This window comes from Hyla sarda, chromosome 4, assembly GCF_029499605.1.
Source record: "Hyla sarda isolate aHylSar1 chromosome 4, aHylSar1.hap1, whole genome shotgun sequence".
In the NCBI taxonomy this organism is placed as follows: Eukaryota; Metazoa; Chordata; class Amphibia; order Anura; family Hylidae; genus Hyla; species Hyla sarda.
The window spans coordinates 93,250,154-93,276,153 of record NC_079192.1 but is presented as its reverse complement, the minus strand read 5'-3'; the positions used below and the strand labels follow the sequence as shown (position 1 = coordinate 93,276,153).

General features: G+C 39.7%; 1 protein-coding gene across 1 annotated transcript in view; it reads left to right on the top strand.

The window, feature by feature from the left end:
• The first annotated feature begins 12,760 nt into the window (after positions 1-12,760).
• Positions 12,761-26,000, top strand: part of LOC130367383 (uncharacterized) — an 87,148-nt gene continuing 73,908 nt past the window's right edge. Inside the window, exons 1-4 of the mRNA XM_056569800.1 lie at positions 12,761-12,870; positions 18,074-18,113; positions 22,949-23,009; positions 24,026-24,292. Of these exons, the coding sequence (XP_056425775.1) occupies positions 12,845-12,870; positions 18,074-18,113; positions 22,949-23,009; positions 24,026-24,292 (394 nt within the window). The 5' untranslated portion in view covers positions 12,761-12,844. The remainder of the gene's footprint in view (positions 12,871-18,073; positions 18,114-22,948; positions 23,010-24,025; positions 24,293-26,000) is intronic.

Genomic DNA, 26,000 nt, shown 5'->3' with positions numbered 1-26,000 from the left:
TACTTTTACCATCGGATTTCGTTATTCATTCCTGCCGCACGGGTGAGCGCCACACCAGGATCGCCTATTTTCCACATCGTTTACTGTGATCAGAGGAAACCTTATGATATCAAGATGGGCAATATCTAATCATAGACATCAATATGGAATGCTAAACACACTCCCTGCCCCTTCTAACCAACTACAAATCACATGACTCCATGAATGGGGAAATCCATCTAAGGATATAAACATGGAAGAACTATGATATACTTCCGCCCCATTCAGGACTATTTTCTATACATGATCTTAGTAAGACATTAAGACAAATAGCAGAGTTTTATGATCTCCCTAGATTATATTTTAGGAGAAAAAACTTGAAACAAGTTTCCTGTGTGGGAAATATACTTATAACACTTAGTTTGGTGAGTAGGAATTCTATCAACGTCTAAGCAATTATTTAATGCTTTGATAGATTATGAGTCCAGATTCTTCTGCAGGTAGAAATAAGTTTCACAATATCCTAAAGCTATAATCTCAATATGGAGATCATTAATTTTTTTAATTAATTTATTTATTCACCAATCTAAATGGTATAATTCCATTCACATTATACCAATTAGTCTTAATTAAATGGAATACTAATTAAGAACTTTAGAATTGTGTCCTTCTTAGTTTATACACAAAATGGCCAACATCATTCTATTAAACATATTAAACATAGTGATTATTTTTTGGGGTGTATAATTAGCACGACACTATTAACAATGGTTAAAAACACAGATAATATCAGAGGATAAATACAAGGTGCATGACAAAGCAGACATGGTCAAAATTGCACAAATCACCGGGCACCAGAGTGCAACAAAGCTAGGGTTTAAAAGCCACACCAGAGCGACAATTGGCTCAGAGCATTAACTATTCCCTAACCAAGGAGAATAGCAAACTGCTCAAACAAAAATGAGAGTCTGAACAGACCCCAAGAACAGAAAAACACCAAGACACAAAAACAGATATTACAATGTGATTTTATATTTCTTCATATTAATAAATGTTATTTTGTTCTAGGAATGTATCTTCCTCTGTCTTGAAGCTTTCCTGCTGTGACCAGTTCCTGAGGTAGACTGTTCCATAAATTCACAGTTCTTATGGTAAAGAAGGCGTGTCGCCCCTTGAGACTAAACGTTTTCTTCTACAGACAGAAGGGGTGCTCCCTTGTCCTTTGAGGGGGTTTAACCTGGAACAGTTTTTCCCCATATTTTTTGTATGGGCTATTTATATATTTATATACAGCACATTGATCATATCTCCCCTAAATGTCTCTTTTCAAGACTAAACAAATAAAAAAAAATTTAATCTTTCCTCATAGCTAAGGCTGCTTTCACACTATAAAATTTATCAGTTTTAAAGATCCGTTCAATGTTCCGTTATAAAAAAAAACTGAAAATCGCCCGTTAAACGGCCATTAGAAAATCCCATTATAGTCTATGGGATTTTTACACTATCCATTTTAACCCGTTATTAATAATGGACATTATTTTGTGACAGGTGAATGAACAGAAGAAATAGTGCATGCACTATTTCTCCCGTTACTATCTTCCGTCATAAAATAACGTCCGTTATTAATAACGGGCTATAACGGGTTAAAACGGATAATGTAAAAATCCCATAGACTATAATGGGATTTTCTAACGGCCGTATGGGATTTTTTAACAGATGATTTTCAGGTATTTTATAACGGGACATTGAACGGATCTTTAAAACGGATAAATTTTATAGTGTGAAAGCAGCCTAAGATGTTCCATGCCCCATATTAGTTTTGTTGTACGTCTCTGCACCTTTACAACATACCTTTTATGAACTGGTGCCCAAAACTGAACAGCATATTCCAGGTAAGGCCACACCAATGCTTTATAAAGGGGTAGCAGGGGTGGCAGGGGTGGGTTATGAAGCGAGCTCAGGAGCTGAGCTCACATCATATCCGCAGGGTCCCGGCTGCTATCAGCAGCCAGGACCCATGGCTAATGCCGGACATCACCATTCAGGCAGATGTCCGGCATTAACTCTTTAGATGCGGCGATAAAATCTGATCGCCTAAATGCGTCTAAATTGCGTCTAAAGTGATGCGTCTAAAGTGAAAGTGAAAGCTTCCCCGCAGCATAATCGGGCTGATTAGAACCATCGCGGTAAAATCGCGATGTCCCGATCAGCTAGGATGCATCAGAAGGGTGCCTTATATGCCTCCTACACGTCTGATCGGCGATTGATTGCTCCAAGCCTGAAATCCAGGCTTGAGCAATCAACCGCCGATAACACTGATCGATGTATTGCAATGCAATGACATTGATCAGTGTATTGAATCAATGTACTGCATGTTATAGTCCTCTGTGGGGGCTATAACATTGCAAAAAAAAAAAGTTAATAAATGATTTAACCCCTTCCCCAATAAAAGTTTGAATCCCCCCTTTTCCCATAAAAACTAAAAAACTGTGTAAATATAAATAAAAATAAACATATGTGGTATCGCCGCATGCGTAAATGTCCAAACTATAAAAATATATAATTAATTAAACCGCATGGTCAATGGCGTATGCGCAAAAAAAATCCAAATTCCAAAATAGTGTATCTTTGGTCACTTTTTATACCATAAAAAATGAATAAAAAGCGATCAAAAAGTCAGATCAAAACAAAAAATTAGCCCTCATATTGCCCCGTACATGGAAAAATAAAAAAGTTATAGGGGGTCAGAAAAGTATACATTTTCCTGCATGAAGTTATGATTTTTTTTCAGCAGTAATACAAAATCAAACCTATATAAGTACAGTATCATTTTAACCGTATGGACATACAGAATAAAGATAATGTGTCATTTTTACCGTGAAATGTACTGCATGGAAACGGAAGCCCCCAAAAATTACAAAATGGTATTTTTTCTTCCATTTTGTTTCACAATGATTTTTTTTTTCCCGTCCTGACGTATATTTTTTGGGTAAAATAACTGATGTCATTACAAAGTAGAATTGGTGCCACAAAAAAATAAGCCATCATATGGATTTTTATTTGCAAAATTGAAAGGGTTATGATTTTTAAAAGTTAAGGAGGAAAAAACTAAAGTGCAAAAACTGAAAAATGCTATGTCCTTAAGGGGTTAAAGAGGCCTGTGAAAAAAGAAAGAAGCTATCTAATTGGTTGCTATGGGCAACTGCACCACTCTTCCTCTACAGCGGTTTTGATAAATCTCCCCATATTGATAAATCTCCCCCTATGTCCTGAAGTGCAGCTCTTAGCCAAGGGAAATTTGCCTTGGTGTTCAAACTGACAGCACCCAAGAGCAGTGTAGTTCTTCGTGGGTGCACAACATTGCAGAAAATATTAACGATACCCTACAGCCATTATTATACATGCTGTGTCGTGCACATCAGTGCAGTTATAGCTGCATCATGTGAGCCCAGTCTAAGTATACAACCCATTTGACAGGTGAACACCTGGTTGACTACATGCATATGGCTGTCACTAAATACAATTGAGATTTTGAAGGACTGGCAGAAGACATGTGGTGCTGGGTTTCACTCTGGACTGTCAAGTTTGATTCTTTTAGGTACTGAAATGCATTGTTATTTGAGACCATGTCCAGCTGTGTCATGCTTTGTGTCTATATGTCTTCTATGGTCTCTTTGTTTAAATTGTGGCTTGTAACCATTTGTTGGGCTCTCAAAGTAAGGAAGATTGTAGACCTCTTTTGTATAGAGCCATGTCATTCATTTTATGTTATCACATTTATTTTTCTATTGCTGGAGCATCAGATAATGCACATCTTCTAAAGAGCAAGAACTCACTTCATGAAAGGGTATTGGACAGTGACAGCAGACTTAATAGAGACCCACCATGACAGCGGTGGTAAGTTAAGTTTCTTAGAAAATAGGGGTTTGGAGCACTAGAAGAAGGAAGCTTAAAGGGGAACTCCTCCGGTGGAAACAAGTCGAAAACAAATGTTTTCAAATCAATTGGTGCCTGAAAGTTAAACAGATTTGTAAATTACTTACTATTAAAAAATCTTGATCCTTCCAGTACTTATTAATTATTATTACTTATTGCTGTATAAAACAGAGAAATTTGTGAATTTCTTTTCTGTTTGACAACATTGCATTTAAGGCTAAGTTTCAAAGTCAGAAGTGGATCCATAAGGACGGGGAAGTATAAGTCCTTACTTTCTATGTTACTTTATATGTCAAATTACAGAAAAAAGAAAAATAAATATAAGTGATAAAATAAACAAATGATACAGGACATTGCATTTCATTCCTCCTTTCGCCCCCAACACACACATCATCTGACATTCAAACCGCTTCCCCCTATTCCCTCCTTTAGCTAACTTTAACTACTTCCCGACAGAGGAGAAAAAAATTAGTTTTTCCTCAACCTTACATAGTTGCGTCTCAATGTGTGCCCTATTACTTTTGAATACATTTCTGGCTTTGGCTCAAAAACTGCAGTGGCAGTATTCCAAAAACTGCCAGAAAAAAAAACCAAGTGGAAATTTAACCTAAAGGAAGTAGAAGACTACAGTATATTGAAAAGAAATAAGATTTCTCGGTCTTCACAGGACATTCCAGGAGAAGAAACATGAATGGTACAGCATAGCTCAGCTTTTTTCAAAATCATTTCTATTGTGTTCCCTCGGTCTGATACAGTACGAACCAACTTATTTGGTGGGCAGCTCTATTTAATAATAAGGGGGAAATGTAATAATCAGATTGCCTTTTCAAATTTAAATTAAGCAATCTGATTGGTTGCTATAGGCAACTTAGCAACTTTTCCCTTCACAGGTTTTGATAAATCTCCACCATGGTTGTGCAGGTTGGGAGAACTAAGAAAAGAGGTACTTATGCTGCTGCTTGGCTTCATGCTTCTTGGGCTCAGAACATCACACTGCGGTCAGCGCATCGCCTGCCACAGCGATGTCCCACCTCGGCCGATGATAGGCTGAGCGAATTGTCATGTAAGGAGCCTGGGCAGCAGGGAGAAGGCGGGGCCTGAACTCCTTACATGACAGTGCGCACAGCCTATCACCGGCTAAGCGCACTGAGTTCTGTTAATGGATGGTACCGAAGTATTGGTAACCTTAGTTCTAATAAGGTGATAATAAACATAGATATTAAACCACTTGGGCCTTGAGATTTAATGACACAAATAATCGGAAATGCGGAAATGGGGGTCTGAGGGTCAGGAAATTGGGAGGTGAGGGCCTGTCTCAGTTGTAAGTAGCTATAAGAGAAATTATGGGGAATATCATAAGAATTACTAAGTTCCTCAAAAGAAAGGAGGACATTATTTTTTTTATAGACACCAGAGATATCATGTATACCCAAGGTAGCCAAGTAATTCCAATCTTGCAGACTTTGCAAATGCAGAAAGAGAAGGGTTATTCCTGAGGGGAGTTTTGGCAGGTATGTCCAAGTGGCAAAAGGGTAGACTTTGCAGCCATCCAGACTTGTCTAGTCACTCTACGTGCAGGTAGTGAGCTCTAGGCAATGGGTAGGAGAGCAATACCGCAGTGCAAAATAGAACCTATTGCATCTAAAGGTGCATGTCAGGAGAAGAAGAGGTAACGGTGGTCAACCATGGGCTCAGATATTGCAACTGAGTTAGAGAAGCTTAAAGATCCTTATACCTACCAAGCAAACCTCAGGATGTACCTAGCTCTTACCTATCAAATTGTGGATTGTACTTTTTTTTTTACTTAACTTAATTAAAATTATTTGTTTTAATGGTTTGTTGTCATCTCTCATTAAGAAGAAGTAAAAGAGAGACTATTGTTCAAGAAAACCCTGTGTCATCTGATTCCGTCTCCCCTTGCACTGACCTGTTCTACTCTACTTTATGCTTTGTGCAAGGGCTGCCCAGCCAGGTCCTGTCCCACACGTTCTTGCTGCAACACCACCAGCCAGGATAGTAAGGTTAGTGTGCCCTATACATTGGTATCTGAATGGAGACGGCGGTCTAAGTGACAAGGAGCAGGCACTAAGACAAATAAACATGTGAAGGAAACAACAGCCTTGCCTTCCAGACCCCATGTCCTGCCGGATCCTGCCTACCAATCACTGGCAGCAGAGAAATAATAGTAAGTAACTGAATCATAAAAGCATGCTAGAAATCTGTCACTTTTTTTTTTACTATGCAAATAAAGTGCATCATCTAGGATGCTCAATGGATACGCTTCACAGCAACATGACCCTGAAAGTTACTGCCCAAAAATATATAAGTAATTAGTACAAGTAACAGCTTTGTATCAAATGCTGTCAAACATTATCAAACTAACTTGAAGTTGACTTCTAGTATTACTAGCATGCTACACTCCACTAGTTTTCCATAAATGTTAAATAACTCGTCTGTAAAAGGAGCTTTGCTTACGGAGTTGAACTTCTTGTTGCTACAACACTATTGTATAACCAGATGAGGATTTCAGTTCTTTAATTGATAGCAGCTATGGCTTCCTAGTTTGCATCAATTCAAACCTATTAACACGGAGGCCTGGATAAGGGGATCTTAGGTTTTATATGTGTTTCCTTTAGAGCAGTGAATTATATAATAGTATTAAGTACCTGATAGAGTGGTTAGAGCTCTAGTCACGCCGCCTACATCTAGGATATCTACTTTGATGTTTAGCTATTCTACTATAATACCTGAGCAGGATACTTCTTTAAAGGGGTACTGCGGCCCTAAGACATCTTATCCCCTATCCAAAGGATAGGGGATAAGATGTCTGATCGACGGCCCGTCACGTCCCCTCCCATAGGCTTGCAATGAGGGGGCGTGGCGTGATGTCACAATGGGGCAGAGTCGTGACATCACGATACTCCGGCCCCGTGGTCGTGAGTCTTCAGACAGGGAGTGATCATCACTCCATGCAGCTGAGACAGGTGGGTGCTGCATGAGAGAATGCAGCGGCGGGACCCCCTCGATCAGACATCTTATCCCCTATCTTTTGGATAGGGAATAAGATGTCTTAGGGCCGGAGTACCCCCTTTAAGGATATGTGTCATCTAGATTCATTTTTCCTGATTAGAGACAAGTACTGAAACATTCTTTTTTCTTATTAAGTTTTTATTTTCAGATTGTAATTTTTTTTTCTTTTGTGCATTATTATGGGGGCTGATCTGTAAAGAACAATAAGTCTCAGCCTAGTTTTAGACCTAGTTACCAGAATGCTAAATGCAAGATTTTTAAGATAAATATAAAATGTAAATAGTAAAATGGATAGTGAAAAAGCATAATACAAAAATTCTTTAAAAAAATATGGTTACTATATAAACTAGATTTAAACAATAGGTCATTTTCTGATGACATATTCACTTTAAGATGTTTCTGTGTCAGAAGAAGCATTATTGATTGTACTACTTCTTATCTCTGGTATTCATCAGAATTCACCAGAACTTTCCACTAAATAGTTGAAGTTAATCTTAGCTAGGACATGTTGCTCTGGCAAAATTCAGGCCTCAATAACCCTAATTGGTTTGGGTCCACCCCTTCTTGGACTAGGAACTTCTCCTACAACCATTGGTTGGGAGGGTTATGTGACCAGGGCATTATTGATCTAATACAGTAATGCAGAAAGATTAACCCTTTACACTTTAAATACCTTAGTGTATGCAATGATGATGTGCAATGCACATATATACCTGGGCAAATAAACTTATAGTACCTCATACATATTTATTCATTATGCAAAAACCTTTTTCTCTCAGCCACATGACAACTTCTAAAGGATAGCAGCTGACCCCACCAACGTGACATCTGCTGCTTTTTAGTGGCCCCCCGAGTCTGGCTCATAGAGGGAAGTCCCAAGTCCACTATGCTATGTTCAACTGCCCAGTAAGTCAGAAGGAAAGGGATTGGAAATATGAATGACCTTTATGCACTATTACATAATAAACGATGATTTTGTTAGGCTGCTTACCTGCATATATCATAAGTAAATTTATCCTTTTAATTGGAGATTTTCCTACCTGATGGAAAATATAGATTTTATTAAAGACAGGAGACGAACATTATGCAAACTCTTCTTTACTACTTTTTTATAGCATAGCAGCAAACCAAGGGTTAACAACTGATATACAGAAAAAAAGTTGGTAATATGTAAATAAGGTATCAATAGTAGCCAATCAACGGTAGGCAAAAGTGTTATAAGCAGTTAAAAGATAAATAACTTCCTCTTCTTCGGTGTGAGGAATAAGAATTTTTTTTTTATATTTAAAGAATAATAAAAAAGTAAACAAAAGACAATTAAACAGTTCATTGTAGAATAACATCTTGAAGAAAAATGAAGATCAGCTTCAACTAAGGACGAGATCCATGGAACATCTTAAAGATTCTTGAAGGTAAGGATTATATATGTTGAACAACCAAAGGAATATATCATCGAATGAAGTAAGATAAAGATAAATGCATCATTTTCAGTAGAGATCTTTTGTAGCGAGGAATTAGGCTGAAAGAAACAACAATAAACAGTATAATAACATAGGGTAGGGTGTATTAGGGTGGGATAATGTTCGTCTCCTGTTTTTAATAAAATCTATATTTTCCGTCACTACAGGTAGGAAAATCTCCAATTTTATTACAAGATGGAGACAAACATTATTCAAGTTCAAAGCTAATCATATAGCAATGAAAATAATATATAACAATTAACTATAAATAATATTATAATACAGAGAAGTATAGAATGATATAACGACCATAGAGACATGTCTAAAATAGAAGGTTTTAAAGGGGTACTCAGGTGCTTAGACATCTTATCCCCTGTCCAAAGGATAGGGGATAAGATGCCTGATCACGGTAGTCCCGCCGCTGGGGACCCCCGTGATCTTGCGCGTGGCACCCCGTTTGTAATCAATCCCCGGAGCGTGTTCGCTCCGGGTCTGATTACCAGCGACCACATGGCAGGTGGCATGTGACGTCATGCCTCCGCCCCTTGTGACGTCATGCTCCACCCCTCAATGCAAGCCTAGGGGAGGGGGCGTGATAGCTGTCACGCCCCCTCCCGTAGGCTTGCATTGAGGGGCGGAGCGTGATGTCACACGGGGGCGGAGGCGTGAAGTCACACGCTGCCGGTCGTGTGGTGCCGGTAAACAGACCCAGAGCGAACACGCTCCGGGGACTGATTACAAACGGGGTTCGGCATGCAAGATCCCAGGGGTCCCCAGCGGCGAGACTCCCTCGATCAGGTATCTTATCCCCTATCCTTTGGATAGGGGATAAGATGTCTAAGCACCGGAGAACCCCTTTAACCCTTACAGGACCCATGACGTACCGGTACGTCATGAGTCCACTCCAGTTCTATAATGCGGGGCCACGGCCTCTAACAACAGCCAGGACCCGTGGCTAATAGCGCACGATGCCGCACGCTATTAACCCTTTAGATACGGAGTTCAAAGTTAAATGCTGCGTCTAAAGTGAAAGTAAATCGTTGCCGGTTAGCTCAGGCGGCTGTTTGGGATGTCTGCGGCAAAATCGCGGCATCCCGAACAGCTGTGAGACAGCAGGAGGGTCCCTTACCTTGCCTCCTGGTGTCCGATCACCGAATGACTGCTCAGTGCCTGAGATCCAGGCATGAGCAGTCAAGCGGCAGTATCATCGATCAGTGGTTTCCTATGAGAAACCACTGATCAATGTAAAAGATCAGTGTGTGCAGTGTTATAGCCCCCTATGGGAGCCATAACACTGCAAAAAAAAAGTGAATAAAGATCATTTAACCCCTTCCCTAATAAAAGTTTGAATCACCCCCCTTTTCCCATTTAAAAAAACAACTGTGTAAATAAAAATAAATTATAAAAATTATAAAAATATATCGTTAATTAAATCGCAGGGTCAATGGCGTACGCGCAAAAAAATTCCGAAGTCCAAAATAGTGTATTTTTGGTCACTTTTTATATCATGACTACAAAAATGGTACAGCTAAAAACGTCAGATCACGGCGCAAAAATTGAGCCCTCATACCGCCCCAAAGGCGGAAAAATAAAAAAGTTAAAGGGGTCAGAATATGACAATTTTAAACGTATAAATTTTCCTGCATGTAGTTATGATTTTTTCCAGAAGTACAACAAAATCAAACCGATATAAGTAGGGTATCATTTTAATCATATGGACCTACAGAATAAAGAGCAGGTGTCATTTTTACCAAAAAATGTACTGTGTAGAAATGGAAGACCCCAAATTTAAAAAAGGGCTTTCTTTTTTCAATTTTGTCTCACAATGATTCTTTTTTCCATTTCGCTGTAGATTTTTGGGTAAAATGACTGATGTCATTACAAAGTAGAATTGGTGTAGCAAAAAATATGCCACATGGATTTTTAGGTGCAAAATTGAAAGAGTTTTGATTTTTTAAAGGTAAGGAGGAAAAAACGAAAATGCAAAAACGGAAAAACCCCGGGTCCTTAAGGGGTTAAAAGTGGATTCTGAAGACTAATCTGCTGCTTTCATAATATCGGATAAAGATCCACCTGCTTGACATAATTTTGTGGACATAGCACCTCTAGTAGAATGTGCTCCAAAGACTGAAGTGTCAATACCAGCCAAGGACATTGTTTGTTTTACTCATCTGGCTAAGGTGGTAGAAGAAACTGGAAGATATGTCTACAAAAGGATATAAGTAATTGAGAAGAATTAGGAAGTCTGAAATTAGAAGTTTTCTGATCATAAGTCATGAGACAACGAACTACACATAAATTTTCCTTAAGAGGTAAAGATGGTTATAATGCCGAGTGAAGGTTAGTCTTAGTTCTTCTAGATATAGAAAAATGGACTCCATTGGGAGTGAACTATCTACGGGATATATCGAGAGCCCTAACATCTGAGATCCGTTTGACAGAAATAAGTCAAAGCAAAACAGTAAGTTTAAAAGATAAAAGTTTGAGACATAGTGAATCATTGTCTCCCCAGGATTCTAATAGGTTCAGGATTAAAGGGGTACTCCGCCCCTAGACATCTTATCCCCTATCCAAAGGATAGGGGATAAGATGTCAGATCGCCGCGGTGCCGCTGCTGGGGAGCCCCGGGATCTCCACTGCGGCACTGCGCTATCATTACAGCACAGAGCGAGTTCACTCTGTGCGTAATGACGGGCGATACAGGGGAAGGAGCCGTGTGACGTCATGGCTCCGCCCTTCGTGACATCACGGCCTGTCCCCTTAATGCAAGTCTATGGCAGGGGGCGTGACGACCGCCGCGCCCCCTCCCATAGACTTGTATTGAAAGGGGAGGGCCGTGACGTCACGAGGGGCGGAGCCGTGACGTAACGATGCTCCGGCCCCTGTATTGCGCGTCATTACGTGCAGAGCGAACTCGCTCTGTGCTGTAATGATAGCGCAGTGCCGCAGCGGGGATCCCGGGGCTCCCCAGCATCGGCACTGCGGCAATCTGACATCTTATCCCCTATCCTTTGGATAGGGGATAAGATGTCTAGGGGCGGAGTACCCCTTTAAAGAGACATCCCAAGTAGAATGATATTTCAGTTGAGGAGGATGTCTTAATTTAATCCCTTTTAGTAATTTACAAATTAATTGGTGTTTGCCTAAGGAGATAGAATGAATAGGTGCGTGATAGAAGGAAATAGCAGATCTATAAACATTAATAGGACGGTAAGCTTTACCTTCATCGAAAGATTCAGGGGGAAAAATTGAGAACTTGAGTTATAGGTGCATGTATGGGATCCAGATCCCGTTCCAGCACCAATCAGACCAAAGTTTCCAGGCTGATCTGTAAGCAGATCTGGTACCTGGGACCCAAGCGTCTGAGAGAATATCTCTAGTCGATTGGGAAAACTCTGAATATGGTCTTGTTGACCTGAAATGAGCTAAGCCACTAAAGTCAAAAGGTTTGAAGTAACAAGAGGAAGAGGAAGTTATTTATCAGTTAACTGCTTATATCACCTTTGCCTACCGTTGATTGGCTACTGTTGATACCTTATTTACATATTAACAACTTTTTTTTCTGTGTATCAGTTGTTAACCCTTGGTTTACTGCTATAAAAAAGTAGTAAAGAAGAGTTTGCACAATGTTGGTCTCCGTCTTGTAATAAAATCACTTTTAGCCCCTAGTTAGCTATCAGCGCATGCCTGTCTTGATTGCCCATGCCAACACTACATTGGCTGCATTGTATCTTTCCTGCTTTTCATGTAAATTTAACCTCTAAAGAAACAACTAGGCAGAGTATTTGGTGATATTTCATTCAGCATCCCGCTGACCACGGACCCTCTCTCCATCTGCCCCAGGCATGATTTTTAAAGAAGTTGAATAAAGATTGAAGCTTTTTAACTGGATTTAACTTTATGGATTGGCACCGCCGACACCCATACCTCCCCAGGGTCTCTACAGACGTGTTCCATTGCATGTTTTATTGCATTTTTAGGTTGTATACAGCAATAGTTCCTGCCCACCTTTCACTTAGCTTAGTATATATTTGGTGGAAAATGTTACCGCCTATTGTCCAGTATCCAATATCCCTATTTTTTCAGGACAAACCAAAGAATATTTCCATCAGTATTCTTTAATAGACAGCATTTCATTAACAGTTCCTCAAGACAGCATTTCCTTCTAAAGTGACATAATCCTTCACCTAACCTAGTAACCCGACCTGTTCTTATTCATGGTCAATATGAGCTGGGGATTTGCTGCATCTTTTAGGTGTCACCTCTCTCAAGAACTCCAAAAGATATATTATTTATGATCCTGAGATGGTGAAGTGTTACAGCAGATAAACAGAGCTATTTCCAGACACACCAGAGCTATTTCAGCTACTATACCTCCAGGATCTTATTCAGGATGAGATCCATAGGAGCCCAAAATCTGAGGGATTCAGGAACAAGGCATGTGTCTATGCTGTCCTAAGGAGAAGTGAGTATTTAGCATCCAGAATATATGATATTCATGTTAACAGATTAACCCCACAATTCTCTACAATTAGCAAGCGTTAATCTGCTTTAGAACAGAAGCTTCTATACAACAATTCTATGGTACTGTTACAAGGCTGTGTTCCTACATTGTTTTTCAGTTTTTTTGGAACACTGCTGCTGCAGTTTTTTAGCCAAAACCAGAAGTGCATTTAAAAGGATTGGGAAATAAAAAGAAAGGAGAAAGGACTTATACTTCTTCTCCACATGGATCCACTTCTGCCCTTGGCTCAAAAACTGCAGTGGCAGGTTTAAAAAAAGAAAACCCAAAAACTTAAAAGTGGAAACACAGCCGATGTAACGTATATGCTACGCATTTACGTACCCATTGAAGCTACGTGTGACCCTACCCTAAAGGTGTTTTTACACCATATATATTCATGATATAATAATAGTATATCTGAATGTAACACCCTAAACTGATAGCTAAAAGCCTGCTGCCATCTTTTAAGGCAGATTCCCTTTTAACACTGTTGGGCATACTTAGGATGAACATCTGATGAAATTCTGAGGATTGAAACATGTCAGGGGGTTATGTGTCTGAGTTTTTAATACGCCTAGTTCACCAGTCCATTTTTATCATCTGTTGTTTGGACTGCAGCCAAAAATGGTGATAGACATGTTCTATGCCTATGGGCCGTGAGCCTAAGTGATAGTAAATACAGTAATATTACATAGTGTATATCAGTGACTGGGGACTCTGGTGTTTTACATTTTTTGTTATACCAGTACTGTTTTTAAACACAAATAAAAGTTTAAGGGCAGGGATATAAAGAAAGGATATTAATGATCACTCCAACACACACCAGAACAGAAGTATGGGAGTGACTTATCTCAGAAACTTCAGTCACTCCCAAAACCCAGACTCAAACGTCAGTCATATGTAACTGAGGCAAGAAGCCTCAGAGATACAGACCTCCTATCCACCATTTTATCAGCTGCTTGCTTACATACCCCCCCCTCCCCCTGATGCAGGCAGAGGGTCTTGGCCCCTGCCCTGGCCAAACAGTGAACAATTGATAGAGCATCAACATGTTTATGACATTTGCCTGATCTATGTTTTACCACAAAATCAAAGTCTGTAGTGCCAGGAACCAACATGTTACAAAGCATTATTCTTTATCTTCACTCATCCACTTCAATGGGGCATAATCTAAAACAAGCCTTAAGTTTATACCAAATGGGTAATACCTGAGAGAATCTAGTGCCCACTTTATTGCAAGACACCCTCAATTTACAATGAGTTGAGTTTTCAGCTCAGGTACATGGCCTCTAATCCAACCTCTGAGGCATCTGTTCGACCTATAAACTCCTTTGAGAAATCAGGTGCTCTCCACACTGGCTGTCTACACAGAACCATTCTCAATTCATTGAATGTCTTTAATATTAAAACATAAGAAAAAACAGAGTCAGCTAAGCATGTGGAGTAATCAAGCATTCACGTCCTGGCCTGGAGGATCATTCATAGGAAGCACAGAAGAAAATGGGCCGGATCCCAGGTAAGTATGTAGCACAGAGGAAAATGGGCCGGATCCCAGGTAAGTTGTAGCAGAAAAAGAGGGTAATCCAGCTTCAATAAAACTTCAAAACTTTAATTAGTCCATTAAAAATCCAAAGAAAAGGTGAAAGATAAATGAAAAGCTGACGCGTTTCTGTTTACATGTAAACCTTAAAGGGGTATTCCGCCCCTAGACATTTTATCCCCTATCCAAAGGATAGGGGATAAAATGTCAGATCGCCGCGAGTTTGCTCTGTGCGTAATGACGGGCGATACGGGGGACGGAGCAGCGTGACGTCATGGCTCCACCCCTCGTGACATCACGGCCCGTCTCCTTAATGCAAGTCTATGGGAGGGGGCGTGATGACCACCACGCCCCCTCCCATAGACTTGTATTGAAAGGGGCGGGCCGTGACATCACGAGGGGCGGAACCGTGACGTAACGATGCTCCGGCCCCTGTACCGCCTATCATTACGTGCAGAGCGAACTCGCTCTGTGCTGTAATGATAGCGCAGTGCCGCAGCGGGGATCCCAGGGGTCCCCAGCAGCGGCACCGCGGCGATCTAACATCTTATCCCCTATCCTTGGATAAGGGATAAAATGTCTAGGGGCGGAGTACCCCTTTAATCATAGTGAAATTTCACAGGAGAAAGCATCTAGCACATATACCTGCTAGAGAAGTAATGAACAAGTAAAGGACACACCTCTCACATGACGTGTGTTCCGGTAACTAGTAAAATTATACAAGCAGCCGAATATGTAAATGCAGGCATATGCGCTAAATGGCAAATGGATATGCAGGAAACCAACAACATAGAGAAATAAGTAAAAAAAAGTATGTTAAGTTCAGTACTGGTACATTGTTGTATATGGGGACACATCAATAGATATACGATAAATCATTTCTGGTCGGAGGATCCAAAACGCCTCCCGTCTGAACAACAGCTTACTCCAGTCACCCCCCACCCGGGGGCTAAACTCACCCATATGTTTCTTGGCAAAGTGTCTCGTAAGTCCAGACATAGATCTTTGAAGTTGTAAGATGGTTCGGCATTACAAGGTGTTCAGCAATTCTTGTTTTGAATTTTATAGTTGTACAACCAATGTACTGTAAACTGCAGAGATTGCACATCGCAAGATAGATCACATGTGTAGTGTGGCAGTTTATGAAGTTTTTATATCATATGCAGTACCAGTGGATGTAGCTTTTCAGTGGCTTGATGTGTGAATATATTTGCATAGATTGCACCATGTATGGCCCCATTCATAACATTCCCGTACAACTGAGCCAGTTCTGTTTGTCATTAGTTTTGGCTTGAAAGTCACTGGGAGAGAGTTGGTGGTATAAAGATTTACCCCTCGGGGGGACCACTCTGACCCCTGCACTCAGTGTTTTAGACAGAGTCTCATTGTGGCGGAGAACAGTGTTGTAAGACAATTTGTTTCACTTGTTAAAATTCCGTACTGTATGCTGTGCTAAATGTGAGGGGATTAGTAGGAGAGAGGGTACGGTTGCTCTAGGGTCTATTTTTCAGGTACTATCCCTTAGGTTTGGAATTGATAGTATCTATAGCACATTGGATGTCATTGTGTGCATATCCTCTAACTGTTAAGCGGGTTGTTATATCTAGACAGGTTTTTTGATAGTCCCGTGTTCCTGAGCATGTCCTGCTTGCTCTCACAAATTCCCCTATTTGAAGGTCCTTGATGATGTGTTGTGGGTGACAGCTCTTGGCATGTAATAAGCTATTACCTGTAGTTTCTTTGCGGTATAGCTTTGTTAAAATTTTGTTTGATTGTGATACACCTGTCAAAATAATGTCCAAAAAGTTTGTGCTCGGGTTGTCCCATTTGGTTGTAAACTGTAAATTATACTGGTTATGGTTTAAAAATTCACTAAATTCATTGGCTTGTTCTGGGGTACGAAGCCACACTAGGAGGAGGTCGTCCAGGTGTCTGCCATACCATCCAATAAGGTGGAAAAATGGATTGTAGTGTCAGATAGGATGACCTCCTCTCAGTGGGCCATGTATAGATTGACCAAAGATGGGGAGAATTTGGCTCCCATGGGAAATCCAGTTATCTGCAAATAATATTTTATTTATTAAAACAAAAAAAGTTGTGTGTTAGCAAACAATAAAATGTATTGTTTGAGTTCTGTACTGTAGTTGCTGTATATGTCAAGATGATATGCTACAGATTGGACTGCATGAGTATGTGGGATACAAGTATAGAGTGCCACTATGTCGGAATATAGCCACGTAGCATCCTTTGGCCATGTGATATTTTGTGTGGCTTGTTAGAGTGACTTGGTGTCTTGAGTATATACTGGGGTGCAGGTAGCAAGTGATTGTAGGAGATTATCCACCCAGTCATTCAAGAAGGGAATTAATGTGGGGTGGAAATGTATTTTTGTGCATTTTCGGGAACGCATGATAAACAGGGCAAACTGGTGTGGTAGGTAACATGTATTCCATTTGTTTCATAGTTATGATGTTTAAACTAATTCATTCCTTTAATAATTCCTCTAATTTAATGTGGATGGTATTGGTTGGATCAGATTTGATTGGTCAGTATGTGTGTTTGTCCTGGAGCATTTCATTGATCAATTTTTCATACAGTGGACGATCCATCACCACTATTGAACCACCTTTATAAGATGGACGTATGATGATATTTGTGTTGTTTCTTAGTTCTGTTAATGCTTTTCTTTGTTTCCAAGTTAAATTAGAAATTGTTTTGTTTCTGTTTATTTCATATTGTTTCAGGTCCTGTTCTATATATTGTTGAAACAAGTCCAGTGCCTCCCATCTGGAATTAACCGGGTAAAAATGTAGGGTTAGGAGTAGGAAATATGGTATCAGTAGAACTAATAGGAGACGTGTCCAGTGATGAATATTGTAGGTCAGTCAGGATTAAAGTAGATGCTTGTTCTTGAAATGTGCTTGAGAGGGGCATAAGGTTCACACCTCTTACACTAAAGTTATTATTATGTTGATTGACCTCCAAGTCTCTCTGTGTACAATTGTCTAGGTCCTGTTGGAAAAAATGCCGTTTTACAGTTAGAAGTCTGACAAATGTATTAATATTTTAAATTGTGGAGTATAAATCAAATGATTGATTAGGTACAAATGTAAGGCCCTTTTAAACTACTTGTAATTGTGACACAGATAATATAGTTGCAGAGAAATTATAAACAGGGTAGGTATTTATTTGTAAATGCATTGATATTTTTTGCTCTTGGGTACGGGTTTCTGGTGTTTCCTCCCTGCCCTATGTTCTCTGCGTTTCACCTCAATGATGTTCTAGGCCTTTGTTCACATGAGGTGTTGCTGCATTTTTTGTCTGGTTGGGGTGATTTACGGTCGGGTATTGGTGAGCTGACTCCATTTGGATTTCGGGTTCAGATTCAGAGCCATCCGTACAGTAATCTGTGCCTTCCGTATCAGAAGAGGAAAAACTGACATTTTATTATGTTGTGGGTATTTTTGGAGAATAGATTTTGGTTTATAATTCTGTCTTCTATGCCAAGTATAAACTTTATTAGTAGTATAGTCCTTAAGATCCCTATTAAATTAATTTTTCTTCATCATGGTTATGGATTCCCCCAGCGTTTGTAGTGATTGATGCATGTTTTTTTTTTTGCAGGTCCTCTAATTCCTTTGTGTCCTTATATATTTCCAAAGAGGTATGAATGTTTTTACTTGTTTCTTCCAATTTTTCAATTTTAATTTGTTCTTTTTCAATAAGGAGTGACATAAGTTCGAACGAACATTTGTTGAGAGCATTGTCCCATCTGATATTAAAATCCTCGTCATACAGAGTGGTAGATTTTTTGCGAATTCTAAGTCCACATGGAATCATGGACTATATAATATACTTAGCAGTATATCGAAAAGTCTGTGATCCCACATGGACCTATAACTTTTTTATTTTACCCTGTATGGGGCGGTATGAGGGCTCATTTTTTGCACCGTGATCTGTAGTTTTTAGTGGTACCCTTTTTGTATTGATCGGACTTGTTGATCACTTGTTATTCATTTTTTCATGATATAGAAAGTGACCAAAAATACACTATTTTGGACTTTGGAAAATTTTTGCGCGTACGCCATTGACTGTGCGGTTTAATTAACGATATATTTTTATAACTCGGACATTTCCACATATGTTTTTTTTTATTGTTATTTACACTGTGTTTTTTTTTTATGGGAAAAGGGGGGTGATTCAAACTTTTATTAGGGGAGGTGTTAAATGATCTTTATTCACTTTTTTTTTCCACTTTTTTTTTGCAGTGTTATAGGTCCCATGGGGACCTATAACACTGCACACACTGATCTTTCACATTGATCACTGGTTTCTCATAGGAAACCGGTGATTGATGATTCTGCCGCTTGACTGCTCATGCCTGGATCTCAGGCACTGAGCAGTCATTCGGCGATCGGACACCAGGAGGCAAGGTAGGAGACCCTCCTCGTGTCCTACAGCTGTTCAGGATGCCGCAATTTCGCCGCGGCCATCCCCAACAGCTCCCTGGGCTAACCTGCATGGTTTCACTTTCACTTTAGACTCGGCGTTCAACTTTGAACGCCGCATCTAAAGGGTTAATAGCATGGCACCGCGATCACTGCCGCGCGCTATTAGTCACGGGTCCCGGCCGTTGTTAGAGGCCGGGCCCGACCCGCCTCTAACGTCGTGGCCCTGCGTTATAGAAAGGGAAAGGACTCAGGATGTACCGGTACGTCCTTGGTCCTTAAGGGGTTAATAAACCATATTATTTGAAGATAACTGGATTTCCCATGGGAGCCAAATTCTCCCCATCTTTGGCCTATCTATATATGGCCCACTGAGAGGAGGTCCTCCTATCTGACACTACCAATCCATTTTTCCACCTTATTGGATGGTATGGCAGATACCTGGACGACCTCCTCCTAGTGTGGCTTGGTACCCCGGAACAAGCCAATGAATTTAGTGAATTTTTAAACCATAACCAGTATAATTTACAGTTTACAACCAAATGAGACAACCTGAATACAAACTATTTGGACATCACTTTGACAGGTGTATCACAATCAAACAAAATTGTAACGAAGCTATACCGCAAAGAAACTGCGGGTAATAGCTTATTACATGCCAAGAGCTGTCACCCACAACACATCATCAAGAACCTTCCAATAGGGGAATTTGTGAGAGCAAGCAGGACATGCTCAGGAACACGGGACTATCAAAAAACCTGTCTAGAGATAACAACTCGCTTAACAGATAGAGGATATGCACACAAAGACATCCAATGTGCTATAGATACTATCAATTCCAAACCTAAGGGATAGTACCTGAAAAATAGACCCTAGAGCAACCGTACCCTCTCTCCTACTAATCCCCTCACATTTAGCACAGCATACAGTACGGAATTTTAACAAGTGAAACAAATTGTCTTACAACACTGTTCTCCGCCACAATGAGACTCTGTCTAAAACACTGAGTGCAGGGGTCAGAGTGGTCCCCCCGAACGGTAAATCTTTATACCACCAACTCTCTCCCAGTGACTTTCAAGCCAAAACCAATGACAAACTGAACTGTCTCAGTTGTCGGGGATGTTATGAATGTGGCCATACATGGTGCAATCTATGCAAATATATTCACACATCAAGCCACTGAAAAGCTACATCCACTGGTACTGCATATGATATAAAAACTTCATAAACTGCCACACTACACACATGATCTACCTTGCTACGTGCATTCTCTGCAGTTTACAGTACAATGGTTGTACGACTATAAAATTCAAAACAAGAATTGCTGAACACCTTGTAATGCCGAACCATCTTACAACTCTTCAAAGATCTATGTCTGGACTTACGAGACACTTTGCCGAGAAACATATGGGCGATTAGACCGGTTTCAGCATTCAGGGTATTCAAAGAGTTAAGCCACGGGGATTGAATTACAGAAACGATTTATCGCATATCTATTGATGTGTCCCCTTATACAACAATGTACCAGTACTGAACTTAACATACTTTTTTTTACTTATTTCTCTATGTTGTTGGTTTCCTGCATATCCATTTGCCATTCAGCGCATATGCCTGCATTTACATATTCAGCTGCTTGCATAATTTTACTAATTACCGGAACACACGTCACATGAGAGGTGTGTTTTTCATTACTTTTCTAGCAGGTTTATATGCTAGATGCTTTCTCCTGTGAAATATCGCTATGATTAAGGTTTACATGTAAACCGAAATGCGTCAGAGAAATGCTGACTTATATCTTGAATCTTTTTTGGATATTTAATGGACTAATTAAAGTTCTGAAGTTATAAGGAAGCTGGATCACCCTCTTTTTCTGAGTGCCTTTAATGCGTCAGGGGACCATTGCATCATCACTACCATTTTCCCTTTGTAAGGTCAGTCAAAGCAGCTGCAATACTGGCAAAGTCAGGCAAAAAATGCTGGTAGTATCCCACAATGCCCAAAAAAAGCTCTAGCCTGTATTTTTGTAAGAGGTTGTGGCCAGTTTTGTATTGCCTCTACCTTATTGACCTGAGGCTTAATCATCCCTCTCCTCACAATGTAGCCTATTGTGCTTGTTCCAACCCTATGGCAGACTTTTCTAGTTTGCAGTAAACCCAGCTTCTTCAAGGGAGCCTATAACTGACTTAAACCTACTTAAATGGCTCCTTTACTCTAGGCTAAAAATAACAATGACATCTAAGTAGGCTGCTGCATATTTCCTGTGTGAAATCAGAATGTGATCCAGTGCACCTTGAAATACCTATCTGGAATAGATTTAAAAAAAAATGTGTTTTTTCGAATTTTCGAACCTCTCATGACAATGATATTTGCCGATACCCTTTGGTGAGATCCTCATGGAGTTTCCAAAAGTCATTGCAGAAGCACCAGCTTCCATTAGGTTTTGGGATCAATACAATTGGCTGGACCGTTCACTTCTAGATTTTTCAATTACTCTTAAAGCCTACATTCTCTGGACCTCTTCTGAGACAATCTGTCTATTGGCTTTTGGAATTCTGTACGGTTTTACCTTCACTGTCTCCTGAGGGTCAGTCACATTTGCGCAACCTGGCAACTAGAGAACATGTCCAGTCTCCTGGTTGATTTAATGACCTCTTACTAGGCTCAGCACGAGCAAGGAAATTATTTTGTCTTATTAGCTCAAGAGAGGAGGTTATCAGTGCTAGTAGATCTTTCCACCTGGTTTATTAGGATGTCTGCATTTTGTGGATCTCCCTGGGCAACCCAGTGCTGCACTGGCATAGGTAGAAGATGACTATAGTGATCCATCAGATCTCTCTCTACCATCTGCTCTGGGGTAAGGATCCTGGTTACAGCCACTTCTGCACCAAGTGGAACAGATCAATCAATTGTGATTTTGGTGGTTTATCCTGGCAGAAAGTCCATTGTGGTACCTGTTGGGCCTGGACTGCTAGACTGACTGCCAAGCGAGCAAGAATTTCAGCCTTCAACTTGCTGTAGTCCTGCAAAGTGAGATCATTATAAGCTTTTTGCATCTCATGTATGGAGCCAGCAGTTCAGCCATCTGGTCTATTCTGCAAACTAGTCATTTTCTGCAATGCAGTTTGTACTTTCTTCCGCCTATCCATCTCAGAATTTTGTCCAATTAAAGTAACAATATGCTGCAATGTCACTGCATCTGTAAGTGCAGTCATTTGCTCTTGCATGACCTGTGTCTGCTGTTGCATAGCCTGAGCCTGGGATCCTTCACCATATGTAGAATAAAAACCTTCAAACAGTACTGCTGAAATATAAAAGAAATTATTATTATTTAAAGAGTACCTGTCATGAAAAAAAAGTTTTAATATGTTAAAGAGTAAGCTATTACTAACAACTTCCTAAATGTATGCTATAAATTTTTTTTTAATATTTTTATGTTTATTTTCATTTTTGAAAACTCACCACTAGGGGTCTCCCTACATGTCCCGTCTTGTTGATTTCGGATTGATTTCAGCTCAGCTCTTGCTCTCAGTTAGGTGTAGTTAGGGAACATAGCCTGAGTTAGTTATAAAAAGTTTATTTAAAAGGGTACTCTGGCACTTAGACATCTTATCCCCTATCTAAAGGATAGGGGATAAGATGCCTGATCGCGGGGGTCCCGCCGCTGGGGACCCCCGTGATCTTGCACGCCGCACCCCATTAAAATCAGTTCCCGGAGCGTGTTCGCTCCAGGTCTGATTACTGTCGATCACGGGGACGAAGCGTTGTGACGTCATGGCTCTACCCCGTGTGACGTCATGGCTCCGCCCCTCAATGCAAACCTATGGGAGGGGGCGTGACAGCCGTCTAAGCGCCAGAGTACCCCTTTAATAACAGGTACTCTTTAAACTGAGGTTTTCCAAGTTTTCCCAGTATTTTTAACACCACTATAATAACTCAAATTGGGAATACTTTAGACACATCAACACACACATTTATATTCTTTTGTTTACTTACAAGGACACAGTATTTTCACAATGTGTATATCTAAATTACTTTTTATTTGTTTATAAAGGAAATTTCTGAAACTTCAATGGAGCATGCAGTGTCTTTTCTTCTCCTGGGACTTTTGACAGGTAAGAATGTGGGGAAAAAAATTTATATTATGTATCAGGCCCTTTTACTGACCATATTTCATTTATAATACTGGTGTCTTCTTACTTGGTGGAAATACATTTGGCTCAACTGAGGCCTCAGGGCTCGATTGCAGCTGTTAAATGGGCACTCTCATTAAAACAAATTTTTGCTATTGCACTCCTTATGGTAAATAAAAAATATTTCTAATATCATTTTTCGATATTTTATAGTTTTCTATATTTTATTTGTGCTTAAAAAAGCTTAAGAGCGCATTTTCCCCCATCTTATACACAGACTTTGAACCGAAGCCCAAACACAGGAAGTGCAGCCTGGAGTGCTGAGGGGGGGGGGGGGGGTGTTCAACCTCATCCAATCATAGCTCCTCTCACACTTAACTGCCATATGCTGTTGGTTGGACACCCCCTCAGCACTCTAGGCTGCACTTCCTGTGTTTGCACTTCGGTCCAAAGTCTGTGGATGAGATGGGGGGAAAATTAGATTTTTTAAGCACAAATAAAACATAGAAAACTTTTTTTTTTTAAACAAAGTATATTAGAAATATTTTTCATTTACCATAAGGTGTGCAATAGCAAAAATTAGTTTTAAGGAGAGTGATCAATTAACTCTGCACCCCCATTGCCACTCACTATTACCACTCAGTGTAGTGTTAAACCTACTGGACAATGTTTATATGTGGGGGAACCAGAACAATTCTAATAAACTGGAAATAAACTGGAAAAAAGTTTAAATGAATAAAACAGGAAAACAAAAAAAAACAAAAAAATAGATGGGCAGGAAGTTGCAATGGTTCCCTATATCAGATCATGCATCGGGGAAGATTTCTCTATGTATTTATTGCTACATAGAACCAAACCTGTTTCAGCAACTGTATTGTAAGATCTCACATACTGTAATGAAAAGCATGAATTGTGCATTTCTAATGCTTCCTTTTGCATATCAATTAATTTGAGCTGAAGTCTTTTATCTATATACTATTTTTTGTTGTTCTATACAGGTCTCATTGTTTATCCAGAACCTGCCTGGAGAGGTTCTTCAGCTGCTTCTGTGTCCCCAAATTGGCCCCCTCGTACTGCTCAAGACTTGGTGTTACTATTGCAGGGAACAGACCCTTTGTGCCCAGAGAGTGTGCAGACAACCTCAGCGGCACTTAAAAGGTCAAGACAACTCCTTGGCTTGGTGCCTCAGCTCATCGCAAGTGCAAGTCCCACAGATTGGCTTTATAGGGCATTAAACATACTCTTAAATGCAAGCAACACCCAAGGTAAGGAACTGAAGAACATTTGTATTTCTCAGAGAGGTCAAAGATGTCAAACTTTTTGGCTACATTCACTTACAAAGGTATACAAGCTTAAAACGGAACTGAACAAAATATGATTTTAAGTGGAGACATAAAGGCATAGGGGGAGATTCACCAAAACCTGCGTAGAGGAAAAGTTGACCAGTTGCCCATAGCAACAAAACAGATCGCTTCTTTCATTTTTCAGAGGCCCCTTACAAAATGAAAGAAGCGATCTGATTGGTTGCTTTGGGCAACTGGTCAACTTTTCCTCTGCACAGGTTTTGATAAATCTCCCCCAATGATTATTTGAGCATTAAACTTACACCTAGGCAGAAAGATCAGTACCAGGTAAATTATGACATTCTGTTAAAAAATGGAGCTATAGAGGCTTAGGGGTTATTGAAACACAAACATTTTTTAGGTAGGTAGTTACCATAGGGCTAGGTTTCCACAAAGGTTTTTTCTGGCTTTTTTTTATTTTTTAAACTGTCACTCAAGTTTTTGAGCTAAAGTCAGAACTGGATCCAATAGGAAGGAGAAGTATAGTCCTTCTTTTATAATTCCCATTCCTTTTGAATACACTTTTGCTTTGACTCAAAAACTACAGTGGGAGTTTTCCAAAAAACACCAGAAAAAAAACCTGTCTCAAAATCAAGCTGTGTTTGAATTACCAAAAATTATGTATTTATTTCTGAAAATGTTGTTACCTCAAATTTTTTTTTAAATAAAAATGATTATTGTCTTAATATGTTTGGGTTGTGAAAGACCATGCATAGCCTTATGTTTCCTATATAAAAACGGCTTGTTGGATTGCAGTTGAAGGGTTATTAGGTAGCTACATTAGTTTCACTTCTTCGAGCTTTGTGGAATCCACCATATTCAATTTATTGGGATTATATTGAAATTTATGATACTCAGCCATTTAAAGATGTTTTATTTACAGTTATTTAAATATAGATATGGAGACAAGCTCCTTAAACTCGTTGGTGTTGGCACCAATGAAGCCTTGGGTAAAGCTTTACTCAAGAAGTGTATTGAAAGGGAATATGGCTCGGAATCCCTGAGATTAACACTTATACAAGCATCGATTCCAAATTTGAACCTTTCTTTATTGATTAGAAAAGAAGTATATAAAGTCTCACAATTGCGAGAGGGGTTATGCACCCATTTGAGTCTCTACAGTTATGTTATTTATTACCAAAGACAGAATTTCACTAATATCTTCAGATACACCACTTTTTGGCAAGTCTTCTCAAGTAAAACTAGATAAAAAATGTGCGGAGATATTTGGGAAGTAGGAAGAAAGGTATCAGACTTTTATTCAAGGCCTTATTGTTGCGTTCTTTTTTCATTAAAAAAATCGAATGTGGGAATGGGACTCTGGGAAGACTTTTCAAAAAAAATTGTGGAAGGGCTCTCTTAAAACTATATATTGTTCTCTGTCTAGAATGTGTATAAGCTAATATTCAAAACTTACTGAGATGGTATTATGCTCCAGATGAGTTATAAAAGATTGTTATTTTGTATAGTATGTAATGATGCTAAATTAATATTGCTCCGTCAATGGAAATTATCAATAATTCAGAGGCCGTGCATGGATGAATAATGTTTTATAATTGCTCTGGACAATGAGAAACTCTCAACATCCCAGAATCATTGGGATTTTTGGGGATTTTTGTATACTGTATAA